The sequence below is a fragment of the Phoenix dactylifera genome, chromosome 14 (assembly GCF_009389715.1).
Source record: "Phoenix dactylifera cultivar Barhee BC4 chromosome 14, palm_55x_up_171113_PBpolish2nd_filt_p, whole genome shotgun sequence".
In the NCBI taxonomy this organism is placed as follows: Eukaryota; Viridiplantae; Streptophyta; class Magnoliopsida; order Arecales; family Arecaceae; genus Phoenix; species Phoenix dactylifera.
The window spans coordinates 4,857,694-4,875,185 of record NC_052405.1 but is presented as its reverse complement, the minus strand read 5'-3'; the positions used below and the strand labels follow the sequence as shown (position 1 = coordinate 4,875,185).

The 17,492-nt window shown below is 36.9% G+C and overlaps 1 protein-coding gene and 1 long non-coding RNA gene across 2 annotated transcripts; both read left to right on the top strand.

Annotated features, from left to right (window-relative positions):
- The first annotated feature begins 14,790 nt into the window (after window positions 1-14,790).
- On the top strand, window positions 14,791-15,502 carry LOC120103967. The gene is made up of 3 exons (XM_039133933.1): window positions 14,791-15,228; window positions 15,308-15,456; window positions 15,489-15,502. The coding sequence occupies exons 1-3, from the start codon at window positions 14,804-14,806 to the stop codon at window positions 15,500-15,502; spliced, it is 588 nt and encodes a 195-aa protein (XP_038989861.1). The 5' UTR covers window positions 14,791-14,803.
- A 5-nt stretch (window positions 15,503-15,507) lies between these two features.
- LOC113463575 lies at window positions 15,508-16,005 on the top strand. The gene is made up of 3 exons (XR_005514971.1): window positions 15,508-15,607; window positions 15,697-15,802; window positions 15,882-16,005. It is a non-coding gene; the product is annotated as an uncharacterized LOC113463575 (long non-coding RNA).
- The last annotated feature ends 1,487 nt before the right edge of the window (window positions 16,006-17,492 follow it).

The following is a 17,492-nucleotide window of genomic DNA, read 5'->3' as shown; positions in this document are numbered from 1 at the left end:
AGAGCTCCACTCTCTGTGATCTTGCCTCGACAACGTCCAGCTCTCGACGGCAATGGCAATAGATCTTGGAGATGGCATTCATCTGGAAACTACATTGTTAAACGATTGCATGGGGGGGGGGGTTTCCATGCAAAGCCTATGATTTTGCATGGGCACTGTAACCAACGTCATCGCTTTAATACCACACCAGGGTCGCTCCAGTTCGTTTTTTTCGACTCTCTTACTTCGCAATCAGTAAGCACCATGAGTGAGTTTGCATGGGCATTGTAACCAATATCGCTTTAATGCCATACCAGGGTCACTCCAATTTGATTATTTTGACTCTCTTTCCTTGCAATCAATAAGGTTCAGGAGTGACTCTTTCCACTTCCCATGGTACTAACTTATCATCTTTGTAACAATTTACACTTCCAAAAAAAAAAATATCACTATTGTAATGGAGAAAATATTATTTTTTGTGATACATTCGGAAACTAGAAATACATTGCCATTCTGAATTATTCTAGATATTTTTTTTTAAGAGAGAAAAGCTAACCAAGGTTCAAGTTATGGTTGATATTTTAAAAAAACAAGGTTCATGTCAAATTTACAATGGATAGAGACGTGCTGTGCCAGTGGTCTTGGTGAATCTAAAACTTGACTTGAATTACCAAATATTTTTTCCATATGAACAATCTAATCTACAACTTGGATATTGAGTATAATTCTGCACCGACAGGGTAATTCAGAATTTTGCCAGTTATGATTTTGATGAGTGCTTAACCAGGCATGATCTCAAAGAATGTATAAAATCTTAACTTCAAATGAATAAATAACTTGTATATAGAAATCAATTAGCATTAAAAATAGTCAATCTTTGATAGTCATCGTCATATCACTATACTACAGTAAAAGTGGGAAAAGCCGACGCTTAAATGCCGATGCTAGGGGAAAGCGTCGGCATTTTCTGCTCCCGCGCCAAACTTTCCCGACGCTCTTGGTGAGTGTGGGTAATTTGAAGTAGTGGACGACGCTTAAAAGCGTCGTCGTAGACTTCAGGCTAAACGACGCTTTAAAGCATCGTTGTTTTTGCCTAAGACGACGGTTATAAGCGTGGTTAATTGAAACGCTAAAACGACGCTTATAAGCGTCGCCGAAGCCTCCTTAAAACCCAGCGGCCGACCCCAAGCCCGCATACTTGCCCTAGCTACTCTAGATACCCCTCATTCTCCTCTCCGGCACTGCCCTTGCCTGAAGGGTTTTAGCATGTTATAATGCGCAGCGGAAGCTAGGGATTTTAAAAATTTCTTGATAAAGTTCCTTAATATAAAATCCTTATAAGCCAAGATCACCTTAATGGAAGCAATCAAATAATATAATATAAATGTAGAAATAGAAGAATACCTCTAACGCTAATCCAATATGCAGAATTTCCACTAGGTGCCCAAGTGTTCACCCTCCAACGTTGATCCACACGAAAACTTGATTTAAGTCTTAAGCTCCAAAGACTTTGATCCTTAATGCAGAATTCTTAAAGAACTCTAATGGCTTGCTTTCCTTTCTTTCTATTTTTCTTTAACCTTCTAAAATCACTTCTAATCCTTTTGTCCTAAAGAAGACCACCTTGTCTTGGCTTAGGACACACTAGAAGCAATGCTAGAAAGAAAGAAACTAATGTAAGAAAGAAAGAAGAGAGGAGTGGGGTGGAGTTGGAATAATGAAACCCATGGAGTGCTAGCCTATTTATAATAGGTGTAGGGATGCATCTCCAAGGGATGCATCCCATCCACACATCCTTTCATGAAAGGACATCATCTAAGGGCCATATCAAATAAGAGGAGGTGCAGATCAAGTGAAGAGGTGTATCAAATGATATGTTCTTTCATGTGGTGCCATATTTTGACCAAGTCAACATCACATGCTAATCACATGTCCATCACGCCTCACCTCTTGATCTTTCATGATGATGATCCAAGGGCTCCAATGCAAGGCGCCATTTACTTGACCCATTATGTCTTCATCCAATGGTGGGATTAAGATCCAATGGTCAATTATGATAGCCATCCTCTAACCCAATCCAATTGGGTTAAACCAACTCTCCATTATGTCTTCATCCAACGGTAGATCAAGATCTAACGGTCTAGATTGAATGATTTATTAAATCTAATCCAATTAGACTCAAACCAAGCCAATTAGGTGCCAACTCTTGGCTAACCCATATTAGAAGATGATCTAATCAAATTAGATCAATTAAGAATCAGATTCGAATCCAATTCGAATCAAGAGCTAAGGGTTTGCAACACCTGCTAGGATGTCTATCTTGCAAACATGATCTAATCCAATTAGACCCTTAATAAGTTTTCTTGTGTGTGACCCATTGGGTTCCATACTTAGCCAGCAATAGGTGTGAGTGCAAGTTGACCTAACTTGATTAGAACTCTTCTAATCGATTTAAGTCCAAACTGTGCGAACCCAAACTTAACAATTAGAATCCTTTCTAATTGGTGATCGAATTAAACTCTTTAATTCGATCAAACCTATAAGACAAGATTGACGTCTAGCAACGTGTCATGTCTACCCGGAAAATATGGAATTTGGTGGAAATACCAAAAATACCCTTCAGTGGCAAGTTACCGTGCAATTCAATCCTTTAATCAAACTGCATCCCAAATATGTATATGAGTATGAATATATGTCAAACTCAATTTCATATTCATATTTTTCTCAATCTTTTAATGATAATTCAAATAATGAAACATTAGAAACTCTTTTTAATTTTCATTCTGCTTTGATCAAAGGCTTCCTGAATTATCATATGATTAGAATAAATAGGATGCTATCTTCTCTTACTAGAAGTGATTAATTCCTTGTTGACCTACTCATAATCTTCGTACACAATTCACCATATCCAGAAGACCTCGTACATAACTTATTGTCATGAATGAGTGTAAACCAAAATATGGGTTCATGTGCACAAGATACCATGGTGATCTCAGGTCATAGGATCAGTTGCACAACTCCCACTAAGAGAATCATCTTTTGACATGTAAGTAAGACTTCATAAGATTTCTCTTTGTAGGTCAATTCAGTGAACTCATTCCTCTAATGAGCACCCACATCTTTGTATTAGTGTCTCCACACAAATGATTGTGAGATCAATCATCCTCTGCATCGAGCATACATAAGACATGCCAGTCTTTCCGGTAATCATTGATCCCCGACTCAATGTACCAATGACTGGGAATATTTAAGATTAGGATTTTAGAATTTTAAGTCTCACTAGTATGATCTCATCATAGTCTTAAAACTATTGCCCTAATCTAAGGAGTTTATCATAAATATAATCAACAGCATATGATAAAACATAACGCCTTTATTCATATTTAAATGTCATGTACATGATTTGGACAAATCAAAAGAAAAAACCTTTCGCAATACATATTGCGATTGGCTTGTAGGGCATCTACTCTTTCAATCTCCCACTTGCACTAAAGCCAATCGCTCTTATATTTTATCCCCATACAATCGAGGTGGCGATCGAATTGCTGTTGTGGTAGAGCTTTAGTGAACGGGTCTGCTAAGTTGTTCTTTGTGTCTACTCATTCAATGACTATGTCTTGTCTCTCGACGATCTCTCGAACGAGGTGGAAGCGTCTTAGAATGTGCTTGGATTTGTGATGAGATCTTGGTTCCTTTGCTTGAGCAACAGCTCCAGTGTTGTCACAATAAACTGAAACTGGTCCAGCAATCTCAGGAACTACTCCCAACTCAGCGATGAACTTCTTCATCCAGACAGCTTCCTTAGCGGCTTCACTTACAGCGATGTATTCTGCCTCAGTAGTTGAGTCAGCTACAGTTTGCTGCTTGGAACTCTTCCAGCTCACTGCACCACCATTTAGGGTAAAGACATACCCTGAAGTGGACTTGCTATCATCTGGATCTGATTGAAAACTAGAATCAGAAAATCCTTCTAGTTTCAACTCAGATCCTCCATAAACTAGAAAAATATCTTTAGTCCTTCTTAAGTACTTAAGAATATTTTTCACAGCTATCCAATGATTTTCTCCTGGATCAGCCTGGAATCTGCTTGTTATGCCTAAGGCATAAGCAATATCAGGCCTAGTACATAGCATAGCATACATAATTGATCCTACTGCCGAAGCATAGGGAATAGAATTCATTCTATTCCTCTCTTCAGATGTCTTAGGAGACATCTTCTTAGAGAGACGTATGCCATGACTCATAGGTAAGTAACCTCTTTTACTTCCTTCCATGCTGAATCTTTTTAGCACACGATCTATGTACTTAGACTGGGACAAGCCTAGCATCCTTTTAGATCTATCCCTATAGATCTTTATACCAAGTATATAGGATGCTTCTCCCAAGTCTTTCATGGAAAAGCTTTTTGATAGCCAAGTCTTGACCGATTGTAACATTGGAATATCATTTCCAATGATTAGTATGTCATCTACATACAATATTAAGAAGACAACGACACTCCCACTAGTCTTCTTGTACACACATGGTTCATCCACATTTTTGATAAAACCAAACTCTTTGACTGTTGTATCAAAACGGATGTTCCAACTCCTCGATGCTTGTTTTAATCCATAAATGGATCTCTTAAGCTTGCATACTTGATTTGCTCTCCCACTTGAGACAAATCCTTCTGGCTGTGTCATGTAAACCTCTTCCTCAAGATAACCATTAAGGAAGGCGGTTTTGACATCCATCTGCCAATTTTCATAATCATAGTATGCAGCAATTGCAAGCAAAATCCGAATAGATTTAAGCATGGCAACTGGTGAAAAAGTTTCATCATAGTCAATTCCTTGCTTTTGCCTGAAACCTTTTGCCACCAATCTAGCCTTGTAGGTTTCTACTTGGCCATCTGCTCCAATCTTCTTCTTATAGACCCATTTGCAACCTATAGGGTTTACACCTTCTGGTGCATCAACCAAAGTCCATACTTGGTTGGTATACATAGAGTCTATTTCGGATTTCATAGCTTCTAACCATTTGTTAGAGTCATTACTCATGATAGCTTCCAAATAGGTCAGAGGATCATCATTTTCGACGATGTGGGCTTCATCATTCTCAATGATAAACCCATACCTCTTAGGTGCATTTCGCACTCTATCTGACCTTTGGAGAGGAGATGTGTGTTGTGGTTGTACTTCATCAATGGGTACATCTGGTTGAAGAATTTCTTGTGTTTCTATTTGTAGGTCTTGAACTTCATTAAGTTCAATTCTTCTTTCACTGCCCTTTTCTAAGATAAACTCTTTTTCTAAGAAAGTGGCATGCCTACTAACAAATACCTTTTGTTCAGTAGGGTGATAGAAGAGATATCCAATACTTTCTTTGGAATAACCTATAAATGTACATTTATCTGATCTAGCACTTAGCTTATGTCCAAAATTTCTTTTAACATATGCTTGGCAGCCCCATATTTTAAAATATTTAAGATTGGGCTTTCTACCTCTCCATATCTCATATGGAGTACTAGATACAGATTTTGAAGGTATCCTGTTTAGCACATATGTAGCAGTTTCTAAGGCATAACCCCAGAAGGAAATAGGAAGATCTGTAAAGCACATCATGGACCTTACCATATCTAATAGAGTACGATTCCTCCGTTCAGCTACACCATTTAGTTGTGGCGTATACGGAGGTGTCCATTCAGAGAGAATGCCCTTTTCTTTAAGATGATTTAAAAATTCACTAGAAAGGTATTCACCTTCTCGATCAGATCGAAGGATTTTAATACACTTTCCGGTTTGTTTTTCAACCATACTTTGATACTCTTTAAACTTATCAAAGGCTTCGTATTTATGTTTCATAAGATACACAAATCCGAACCTTGATAAATCATCAGTGAATGTGATGAAGTAAGAGTATCCACCTCTAGCTGGAGTTGTCATAGGACCACATACATCTGTATGTATAAGTCCTAATAACTCACTTGCCCTTTCTCCATGTCCAGTGAATGGAGACTTGGTCATTTTTCCCATAAGACAAGATTCACAAGTTCCTAATGATTCATAATCATAAGGATCAAAGAACTCTTCTTTGTATAACTTGTTGATTCTTGATTCACTTATGTGACCAAGTCGGCAATGCCAAAGGAGGGTATTATTCACTTCCTCTCTCTTTCTTTTATTGCTTTTATTAATATGAAAGACATTGTCATTAAGTAATAAAACTAGAAGACCATTTTCCATAATGCCATTGCAAAGATGCTTATTAGAAAAATAAATAGAGCAACCATTGCCCTTTCCATTAATTTCAAAACCTTTCTTTAACAACAAAGGAATGGAAATTACATTTCTAATAATTTTGGGCATATAATAACAATCTTCTAATTGTAGGAGCTTTCCCGAAGGCAATTCCAAATTGTAGGTTCCAACAGCTTCAGCCTGGATGGACTCTCCTCCAGCGCCATACAGCTCGAAGTCACCTTTCTTCAAAATTTTAATTTTCTGTAGTCCATGCAAAGATTTGCAAATGTGAAAACCACAGCCGGTATCCAATACCCATAAATTTGAATTTGAAGAACTTAATGACAAGTTGGCATGTAACATAAACATACCTTTTGATGCAACTCTTGCATCGGTCTTCATACTTGCAAGAAAACTCTTGCAATTCCTTTTCCAGTGGCCAGCTTTGCCACAATGAAAACAGGTACTTGATCCGGAGTTTTTCTTTCCTTTTTTCTTTTTGATGCTACTCTTGGGGTTCAATCATTTCTTAGAACCCTTATTTCCCGATTTCCTCATAGAGGTGCTATTTATAAGAAGGAGTGGACCTTTATCCTTCTTAATATGCCCTTCAGCTGTTTTGAGCATATTTAACAGCTCGGGCAGGGAGGTGTTCAGCTTGTTCATGTGAAAGTTCACAACAAACTGAGAGAATGAATCAGGCAGTGATTGCAGGATCAAATCCTGACTGAGCTCACTATCCATAGCAAAACCTAATTGACTTAATCTGGTGATCAAGTCTATAACCATAAGAACATGGTTTTGCACTGGAGTTCCTTCATTCATTCTAGCACGGAACAACTGCTTAGATATCTCATACCTAGCAGTCCTGCTTTGTTCTCCATACAACTCTTTTAAATTGAGAAGTATGGATTGAGTGTCCATGCCTTCATGTTGCCTCTGTAATTCATTATTCATAGAGGCAAGTATGATACATTTGACAGTCACACTGTCATTTTTCCACATCTTATGTGTGGCAACCTCCTCTTCTGTAGCATCATCCCCTAGATCTCCAAGATCAGGGGTTTCAAGTATATAGGAAATTTTCTCCTGAGTGAGTACTATCTTTAAATTCCTCAACCAGTCCACATAGTTTGGTCCGGTCAACTTGTTGGCATCTAAGATGCCTCTTAGTGAAAGTGAAGAAGCCATTTAATAATTCTACATATGCAAGAACAAAACTAATATAAGCAGACCAATCATGATGACATGTTTGCAACTAGATAAGGACTTTAATCTAATTTGTCTCCTACTATTTTTATCGAATATCATAGCCCTCTCCTATGATAAACGTGAAAATATAATTTTTCTTAGTAGGGTTGAGATCCTAATTCATCATAAAAAGCCTTGTGTTTACACAACAAACTCTTATGAGTTCAAAGGTAGGAAACTCTTTCCAATTGCATCTCATGCAATTCTCAACTTTATCTTGTCCTCTTAAAATACTTATTGCCTTGTGTTAGCACAACAAACAATAATATTTTAGTTAAGTCAAACCCTTCATTTCCATATAGTCATATTCGAATAATATTCTCCTTGTGGTTGCACAACAAGGCAATATATTAAAATATGCCATAAGCATCTTAATGCACCAAGACAGTATAACATCAGTCCCCATTGCAAGTCTTGTGTTAGCACAACAAACTAGCATGGATCTTGACATAATAATATCGAGGCATGAAGGAAGGCTATCAATAGTGTTATATCAATATTAAGCTTATCCATAATAGGCAATCAAACAATTGGCCAGGTAAGCAGGTGGGAGGCTCCCCTTACTCAGAGAGTAAGGTCCTAATTAAGTAACCACCTTTAGTGCTTTCCTTAGACACCAATTAGATTAATTGTTTTAGAATGGGTTAGCTCAAAGTTTTTCAACACTATGACTTAATATAATTTTTATTGAGGGCTTACTAGTCTCTAGCACATTCTTTAATTGTAACATACATTTAACATGTCTAAAATAAACTATTATGCATCATGGCTATCTCATAGCATGTATAAATCATAAGCAATTAATTAACATGCTTCAACATATTTTCATATGGAAAATTTTATATCATGATATTTTATTACATAACATATCATATATTAATCATACATTTCAGCATTTCTCTAAGCATATGACATTACTATCTCATAGTAAATTAATAATCATACATCATACATAATTATTTGATTGAACCAATTAAGGATGGCTCTGATACCACTGCTGAAGGGTTTTAGCATGTTATAATGCGCAGCGGAAGCTAGGGATTTTAAAAATTTCTTGATAAAGTTCCTTAACATAAAACCCTTATAAGCCAAGATCACCTTAATGGAAGCAATCAAATAATATAATATAAATGTAGAAATAGAAGAATATCTCTAACGCTAATCCAATATGCAGAATTTCCACTAGGTGCCCAAGTGTTCACCCTCCAACGTTGATCCACACGAAAACTTGATTTAAGTCTTAAGCTCCAAAGACTTTGATCCTTAATGCAGAATTCTTAAAGAACTCTAATGGCTTGCTTTCCTTTCTTTCTATTTTTCTTTAACCTTCTAAAATCACTTCTAATCCTTTTGTCCTAAAGAAGACCACCTTGTCTTGGCTTAGGACACACTAGAAGCAATGCTAGAAAGAAAGAAACTAATGTAAGAAAGAAAGAAGAGAGGAGTGGGGTGGAGTTGGAATAATGAAACCCATGGAGTGCTAGCCTATTTATAATAGGTGTAGGGATGCATCTCCAAGGGATGCATCCCATCCACACATCCTTTCATGAAAGGACATCATCTAAGGGCCATATCAAATAAGAGGAGGTGCAGATCAAGTGAAGAGGTGTATCAAATGATATGTTCTTTCATGTGGTGCCATATTTTGACCAAGTCAACATCACATGCTAATCACATATCCATCACGCCTCACCTCTTGATCTTTCATGATGATGATCCAAGGGCTCCAATGCAAGGCGCCATTTACTTGACCCATTATGTCTTCATCCAATGGTGGGATTAAGATCCAATGGTCAATTATGATAGCCATCCTCTAACCCAATCCAATTGGGTTAAACCAACTCTCCATTATGTCTTCATCCAACGGTAGATCAAGATCTAACGGTCTAGATTGAATGATTTATTAAATCTAATCCAATTAGACTCAAACCAAGCCAATTAGGTGCCAACTCTTGGCTAACCCATATTAGAAGATGATCTAATCAAATTAGATCAATTAAGAATCAGATTCGAATCCAATTCGAATCAAGAGCTAAGGGTTTGCAACACCTGCTAGGATGTCTATCTTGCAAACATGATCTAATCCAATTAGATCCTTAATAAGTTTTCTTGTGTGTGACCCATTGGGTTCCATACTTAGCCAGCAATAGGTGTGAGTGCAAGTTGACCTAACTTGATTAGAACTCTTCTAATCGATTTAAGTCCAAACTGTGCGAACCCAAACTTAACAATTAGAATCCTTTCTAATTGGTGATCGAATTAAACTCTTTAATTCGATCAAACCTATAAGACAAGATTGACGTCTAGCAACGTGTCATGTCTACCCGAAAAATATGGAATTTGGTGGAAATACCAAAAATACCCTTCAGTGGCAAGTTACCGTGCAATTCAATCCTTTAATCAAACTGCATCCCAAATATGTATATGAGTATGAATATATGTCAAACTCAATTTCATATTCATATTTTTCTCAATCTTTTAATGATAATTCAAATAATGAAACATTAGAAACTCTTTCTAATTTTCATTCTGCTTTGATCAAAGGTTTCCTGAATTATCATATGATTAGAATAAATAGGATGCTATCTTCTCTTACTAGAAGTGATTAATTCCTTGTTGACCTACTCATAATCTTCGTACACAATTCACCATATCCAGAAGACCTCGTACATAACTTATTGTCATGAATGAGTGTAAACCAAAATATGGGTTCATGTGCACAAGATACCATGGTGATCTCAGGTCATAGGATCAGTTGCACAACTCCCACTAAGAGAATCATCTTTTGACATGTAAGTAAGACTTCATAAGATTTCTCTTTGTAGGTCAATTCAGTGAACTCATTCCTCTAATGAGCACCCACATCTTTGTATTAGTGTCTCCACACAAATGATTGTGAGATCAATCATCCTCTGCATCGAGCATACATAAGACATGCCAGTCTTTCCGGTAATCATTGATCCCCGACTCAATGTACCAATGACTGGAAATATTTAAGATTAGGATTTTAGGATTTTAAGTCTCACTAGTATGATCTCATCATAGTCTTAAAACTATTGCCCTAGTCTAAGGAGTTTATCATAAATATAATCAACAGCATATGATAAAACATAACGCCTTTATTCATATTTAAATATCATGTACATGATTTGGACAAATCAAAAGAAAAAATCTTTCGCAATACATATTGCGATTGGCTTGTAGGGCATCTACTCTTTCATTGCCTTCGTCTCCGGCACTGCCCTTGCCTTTGTCTCCGGCGCTACCCCCATCTCCTTCCTCTCCGCTGCGGACCGTCCGACTCCTACCTCCTCTCCGGCGTCGACCGACTGACCCCAATGCGCTCCGCCCGAGGTAGTTTCTCCTACTCCCTCCTCTCCCTCCGTCTCGCTTGTTCTCCTCCTTCCCCAACGCGCTCCTTCTCCTCTTCTTTGGTATAAGCCTTGATCGAGCTTTGCCTCCGCCCGAGGATCTTCTCCTCCTCCCTCCTCTCCGGCGTTGACCGACCGGCCCGAAGTCCCGATCGATCCAGGCCCGCCTCCGCCCGAGGATTTTTGCCTGCAACATATTATATTCCAGGTTTATAGATATTTCTAATTTTATGTAGATGACTCTGATTTCAGCTTCCAGCTTCCATTATTGATTTATTATTGATTATATATTGTTTTTAATCCATTCCTACGATAGTGTGATGTATAAGTAGCGAATCTCCAGAGCATTTGATTTCGTATTTAAGCAAACAATACTTCTTCATTTATGTAAAACAATACCTCTGCAACTAAGATTTTAAAGTTCCCACTCACTAATATTTATGCTAGCACTTACTGATTTTTTGCCCATATAGACAAGTAACAACATGCATCTCGTACCAGAGTTCATTTGAAAGAGGAAGTCTTCTTTATTTGAGAAAAAGGCCTAGAAGATAAATGAGTTAAATTAGAGATGGTAACTTTGTCATATTGCATCAGTTTGGGTACCACAACCTCTTAAACATACACCAGCAGCAATTCTGCCTTCTTAATCAGAAAAGGATAAAAAGAAAACGAAATAAATGCCTGTGTATTCATGAGGTTTCATGCTGAAGGGCCAATGCATTTGTACGAAAAAAAAGGGCCAACGTACTATTGGACTTCGATGTGCAAATTTCCCACGCCATGTGGACCTTAACCCCAAAACTGCAAAGTGGAACCATTGAACTTTGCACTTGTAATTAAGGTCACAAAGCTTTAGGTACAGAGTAGAGAAAGGAACGAAACATTGAACTCAACTTTTCTATCTTTCTGATTCACAAAGATGCTACATACCTTGCAAAGACAGCATATTCGGACATTTAAACATATCAACAACTTGCAAGGATAAGAAATCAAACAATAGGTGAGTTGATGTTTCTCAAACTGGTTGTTGTTGACATTCTTAAATAAATTTCATGTGTTCATGCTTGTGTTGGTACATCCACAGGGATTGTAGGTGAAGAGCCCTCTCTTTCACCCCTTTCACCAACACTGTTATCTGCAAACTTTAAGCTTACTGAGTGGTAACCTTTCTCTTTCTCATTCTCATTCCATTCAGCTGCATAATATACTTCTTCTGTTGCATTCACATTTATTTAGCTTACATGAATAAGAAGTATACAAGGAACTTAATGCTAGCTACATCTATTATCAAACTCTCGGTTATAATTCTTAACACTGAATCGTAGTTAGTGGCTAGATAATAGATCTAGTTAATTCACATCTAATGAGTTTTTCCCCAGAAAGTAAACTCCTAACAGTAAGCTAAAGTTTAGCAGCCATAAATATGTTTCTGGGGTATGAGAACAAATAAGGACTTAACATATTGGCAATCAAATCTGCTATAGACCAGAAACTACCTCAAAACCACGAATCTTATTGTTAACTTGTGCAACAAGCTCATCAAAGAACTGTAGGGGGTCATATGGTTTCTTCATCAAAGGAATATGTAGCATTCTTGGATTGATCAAAGTTATGCTATCAACATGTTTTGGTTTACTTTGAATCATATAACTAATTCAATCATTTCACTTTGTTTCAGATAATCAAGGTTTGATTTTAGGTCAAAGCAAGAGAAGACACTAGTGAACTATTGGTATTCTCTGAAACCAATACATCACTTTCTCTATGTTATGATTTTACAACATAAGGCATACATTGCTGAAAGTCTGAAATGTTGCGTCTTTAAGATTTATATGGACATTGATACAAGAAGTAGCATTCCAGTTAGATATATAAATTTGCAAGGCAAAATATCTTCTGAAATTTATATGTAGGCCATCCTTCTAATTTTGTTTATCTTTTTTTTAAAAACTGCAGTTCAATCGATATTCTAATAGAATGGACAAAAGTTGGATGAATAAGTTAAGATCTAGTTTTGAATATTTGGATGGAGTTCAGAATTTCATTAAGTTTGCTTTTGAGAAATCTAATATGAACGGAAAGATTTTATGTCCATGTCAAAAATGTGTAAACGGTTCTGCTCTTGATCCAAAAATTGTTGAAGAACATTTGGTATGGAATAGTTTTCTAAAGGGTTATACTGAATGGGTACTCCATGGAGAGTTCATACCTTCATGTAACCAACCCTCCGATCTAGAAGACACCTTCAATTTTGGATGTAGTGACACGGAACAAAATTCTGTAGAAGAAGGTGATATAAGGGGCCTACTTAGGATGCTCTTGGACATAGTATCAGAACTGTAGGAGAAGATAAGCGTGCAGTTATTAATCAGTCCATGCATGTTGAGGAATCTATACATTCTGATGACACAGCTCATTATGATAACTTGGTGAAAGATTGTGATCAAGAACTGTATCCGGATTATAAGAATTTTACGAAGATTTCTTTTCTTCTGCATTTATTACATTTGAAATATTTGAATGGGTAGTCCAGCAAGTCTTTTACCATGCTTCTTCAATTATTAAAAGATGCATTTCCGAAAGGTGTTACTTTGCCATCATCTTCATATGAAGCCAAAAAACTGATAAAAGAGTTGGACCTTAGATATGAGAAGATACACAGTTGTCCGAATGACTGCATTTTATATCGTGGTGAAAATAGGAACCAATAGTCGTGCCGAATATGTGGAGCTTCACGATGGGGAAAACATAAAGAAGATGAGAATGATTCGTTTACTGAAGTGGATGCTGCACCGACTAAGAAAAAACCGGCTAAAATTTTGAGCTATCTTCCTCTTATACCAAGATTGAAAATGATGTTTGCATCACCGAAGATGGTTTCCTCGATGAGATGGCATGACGAAGGCCGTACAAAGGATGGAATGTTACGACACTCAGCGGATAGTCCCGCATGGAAAGCATTTGATGATAGGCATCCCGAATTTGCTTCTGATGTTCGCAGTGTTAGGCTAGGTTTAGCTACTGATGGGTTTAATCCATTCCGAATGATGAGCTCAACATACAGCACTTGGCCGGTTGTTTTGATTCCATATAATTTGCCACCATGGATGTGTATGAAACAGTCTTCAGTAATTCTATCAATGGTTATTCCAGGTGACAAGGGCCTAGGTAATGATATTGATATTTTTCTACAACCTCTAATAGAGGAATTGAAACAAATATGGGAGGGTATTGATGCATTTGATGCTTTTGCTGGCCAAAATTTCAAATTGCGTGCAGTTCTTATTTGGACTATCAATGATTTTCCTGCATATGCTAATTTATCTGGTTAGAGCACTAAGGGGCGTATTGCATGTCCTTCTTGTGGAGATTCAACCCATTCGTATTGGTTAAAACATGGAGAAAAGTTCTGTTATATGGGCCATCGTCGGTGGTTCGAAGCAAACCATCCATTTCGATTTCATAAAGACTTGTTTGATTGTACCATAGAGTTGCGATCTGCTCCTGTTCCACCAACTGGAACTGAAGTCTTTAGACAAATGCATAACACCAATTATATACCGGGTAAGATCGCCAAATGTTCAAAGAAGAGGGGGAGGGAGCATGTTGGTAGTACAATGAATGAAGGATTAATAGCAGAGGTTGCTGACTACTTTTTTGAGAATGAAGACAACATATATGGTCAGAAAAATGATGATGACTCAATGGCAGCATCTACACAGAAATAACTATGAAAAAAAGAGCATTTTCTTTGATTTACCTTATTGGGAGTATAATCTTCTTCGACATAACCTTGATGTGATGCATATAGAGAAGAACGTTTGTGATAACCTGATTGGAACATTGTTAAATCTTGATGGGAAGACCAAAGATAACTTGAAAGCGTGTCTTGATTTGAAAGATATGGGCATAAGACAAGAGCTTCATCCGACAGAGCTTGCCAATGATAAATTTTATACACCTCCTGCATGTTATACAATGTCTACTCAAGAGAAAGATCTTTTTCTAACAGTTCTGAAAAATTTGAAGGTTCCTGATGGGTACTCATCGAATATTTTACGATGCGTAAATCTCAAAGAGCGAAAACTTTCAAATCTTAAAAGTCACGATTGTCACATTTTGATGCAAGATATCTTTCCATTGGCTTTAAGATCGTCAACACCGAAACAAGTTTTTACAATTGTTTCTCAATTGTCATCATTCTTTAAGGCATTATGTTCCAAAGTTCTTGATCCTAAGGAGCTTGATCAATTGGAGTCTAATGTTGCACTTACACTATGCAATATGGAAAAGATCTTTTCTCCTGGGTTTTTTACTATTATGGTTCATCTACTCATTCACTTAGCGGCGGAAGCTAAACTTGGTGGCCCGGTTCACTACCGATGGATGTATCCTATTGAGAGGTGAATTTTCTAAACTCTAATGTAATTATTTAATAATCAGTTTGATTTTGATATTTATTTTAAAAATTTATTGTTGAAGGTTTCTTATGCGCTTAAAAGATTATGTACGCAATCGAGCCTATCCCGAGGGCTCGATTGCTGAAGGATATATTGCTGAGGAGTGTTTGCCATTTTGTTCGAGATATCTTGAAGGTGTTGAAACGGTTTTCAATCGACCTCAAAGGAATTGTGATATCATAAAGAATGCAGATGTTTACAAGTTCTCATCTGGTAGAAGAGTTTTGGGAAAAGTTGAAAGTGTTGTTCTTGACCAGAAATCGTTGGCACAGGCACATCGCTATGTCTTACTTCATAGTGATATAATATCCGAGTCTCGCAGGTTAGTACAGTTAATTGAAATCTAAATTTACTGTCATGTCAGGAGAATGTAATATTGGTATTTAATTAAAGATAACTTTGATCATGCAGAGAATTTTTAATAGCTCAGCGAAGTCTCAACCATAACATTCGTCCTACACCAAGGATTGAGCAATGATGGTTGGTTGAATTATTTCCAGAATGGCTTTTCAAACAGGTTTGATGTCTAATATATTAAGCTTTTTTTTAAAATTTTTATAGAGAGAAATTAATCATTACTTTCATAATTTTTTTAGGTACCAGTGATGATGGAGAGGAATTGTTCTGAGGAGTTAATAGTCATTGCTCGAGGTCCGAATAATATTGTCAACAGATATGATGGGTTCATTATAAATGGTTTTAAATTTCATACTAAAGAGCGTGAGAAATTTAGAAAAACCCAAAATAGTGGAGTTATGGTTGAGGCGGACGGAAAAAATTATTATGGTGCTCTAACAGATATTTATGAGCTGGATTATTATGAAAATTTTAAGGTAGTATTATTTCGATGTGATTGGGTGGATATAAACTCACCTAGAGGTTTGAGGCAAGACATAAATGGATTCACACTTGTAAATTTTTCAAGGTTGATACATACTGGTGTGTTATTGAAAGATGATCCATTTGTTTTTTCATCTCAAGCTCGATAAGTATTTTTTGTGCAAGACTCAAAAGATAAAAATTGGTCTCTTGTTATTAAAACGAAACCTAGGGACTTGTATGATATGGAAAAAAAGTTGGAAGAGGAGGACGATGATATTTATACTCGGTGTATGCCTTATAATGTTGTGCCAACTGATGAAGTAAATGCGCCAACGAGTTTGATTAGGATGGATGTTGAATGAGAATGTAATTTCATTATGGTAAGTAAAATTTATGAAGCATATGTTGAATGAGTTATTATATTCTCTTTTATTAGCCCTTTATTTAGTATAAATTTATCATTTAATCAAATATTGATTCTTTTTTGTGCATACCAGGTAACAATATGCCCCGAGGAAGACGATTTAGAGATGTGGAGTTCCAGCATTCTCAAGTGGGATCTACTTCTGAGCAGTCCCTGCAGTCCCAGCAGTCATGTGATCACCAGCAGCATGAGTCAGGATCTCAGCGCGAGCCTCCTGCTGATTGTCCGGAGGATGAGCTCCGGATCTAGGGTAATTCGATTTAAAGTTCATATTTTATGTTCATATTTGTCTTCAACTTTTTAAGACATTTTATTTAATTTGAATAGATGGACAAGGGACAGTGAGGACGAGACGGGGACCTACTTAAGCAAAGGATATGTGGAAGCTTCCTCCGGGTGAGAAGATCATCATCCGATGCAACGAATTGGGGCAACCCATCAATAGAGCTGGAAGTCTACTATCAAGCTTTTTAGGATCGGTTGCACGCAAGGATCAGCTGTGTCCGCTCAATTATACGAAGTGGAATGACATGCTTCCTTCGTATAAGGTTGAGCTTCTTAGACTTATACAGGTAATGAATTGAATTTATTCTTTTTAATTCGACACCTCCTGTATGTTAATTTGCTTAGTATCATAATTTTATTTTAGATGTTTAATATTATTATAACATTCTGTATCTTGTTGTAGGGTAAGTTTGTACTCCCTCCAGAGAGCCATGATTGGGTGCTAAAGTCCCTCAATCGCAAATGGAAAGAATATAAAGCAAAATTGAAGACGAACTTCAAGCACGAGGGTATGACAGAGGAGGAGGTTGCTCGTGTGACTCCTCCTGATGTATATCCTCAGCAGTGGAGGGAGCTTGTTCACTACTGGTTTTCTGAAAAAGGACAAGTCATGTATATTATTTCAATATTTTATATTTTCTTTATTATTAATATAGATTGCAAATATATACATTGA

What these genes read in the sequence shown, in the direction of transcription:
- LOC120103967 (XM_039133933.1), top strand. Translation starts at nt 14,804, where the DNA reads ATGTCTACTCAAGAGAAAGATCTTTTTCTAACAGTTCTGAAAAATTTG. An exon ending in TGGATGTATCCTATTGAGAG is followed by an intron (nt 15,229 to 15,307) that starts GTGAATTTTCTA and finishes TTATTGTTGAAG; the next exon opens with GTTTCTTATGCGCTTAAAAG.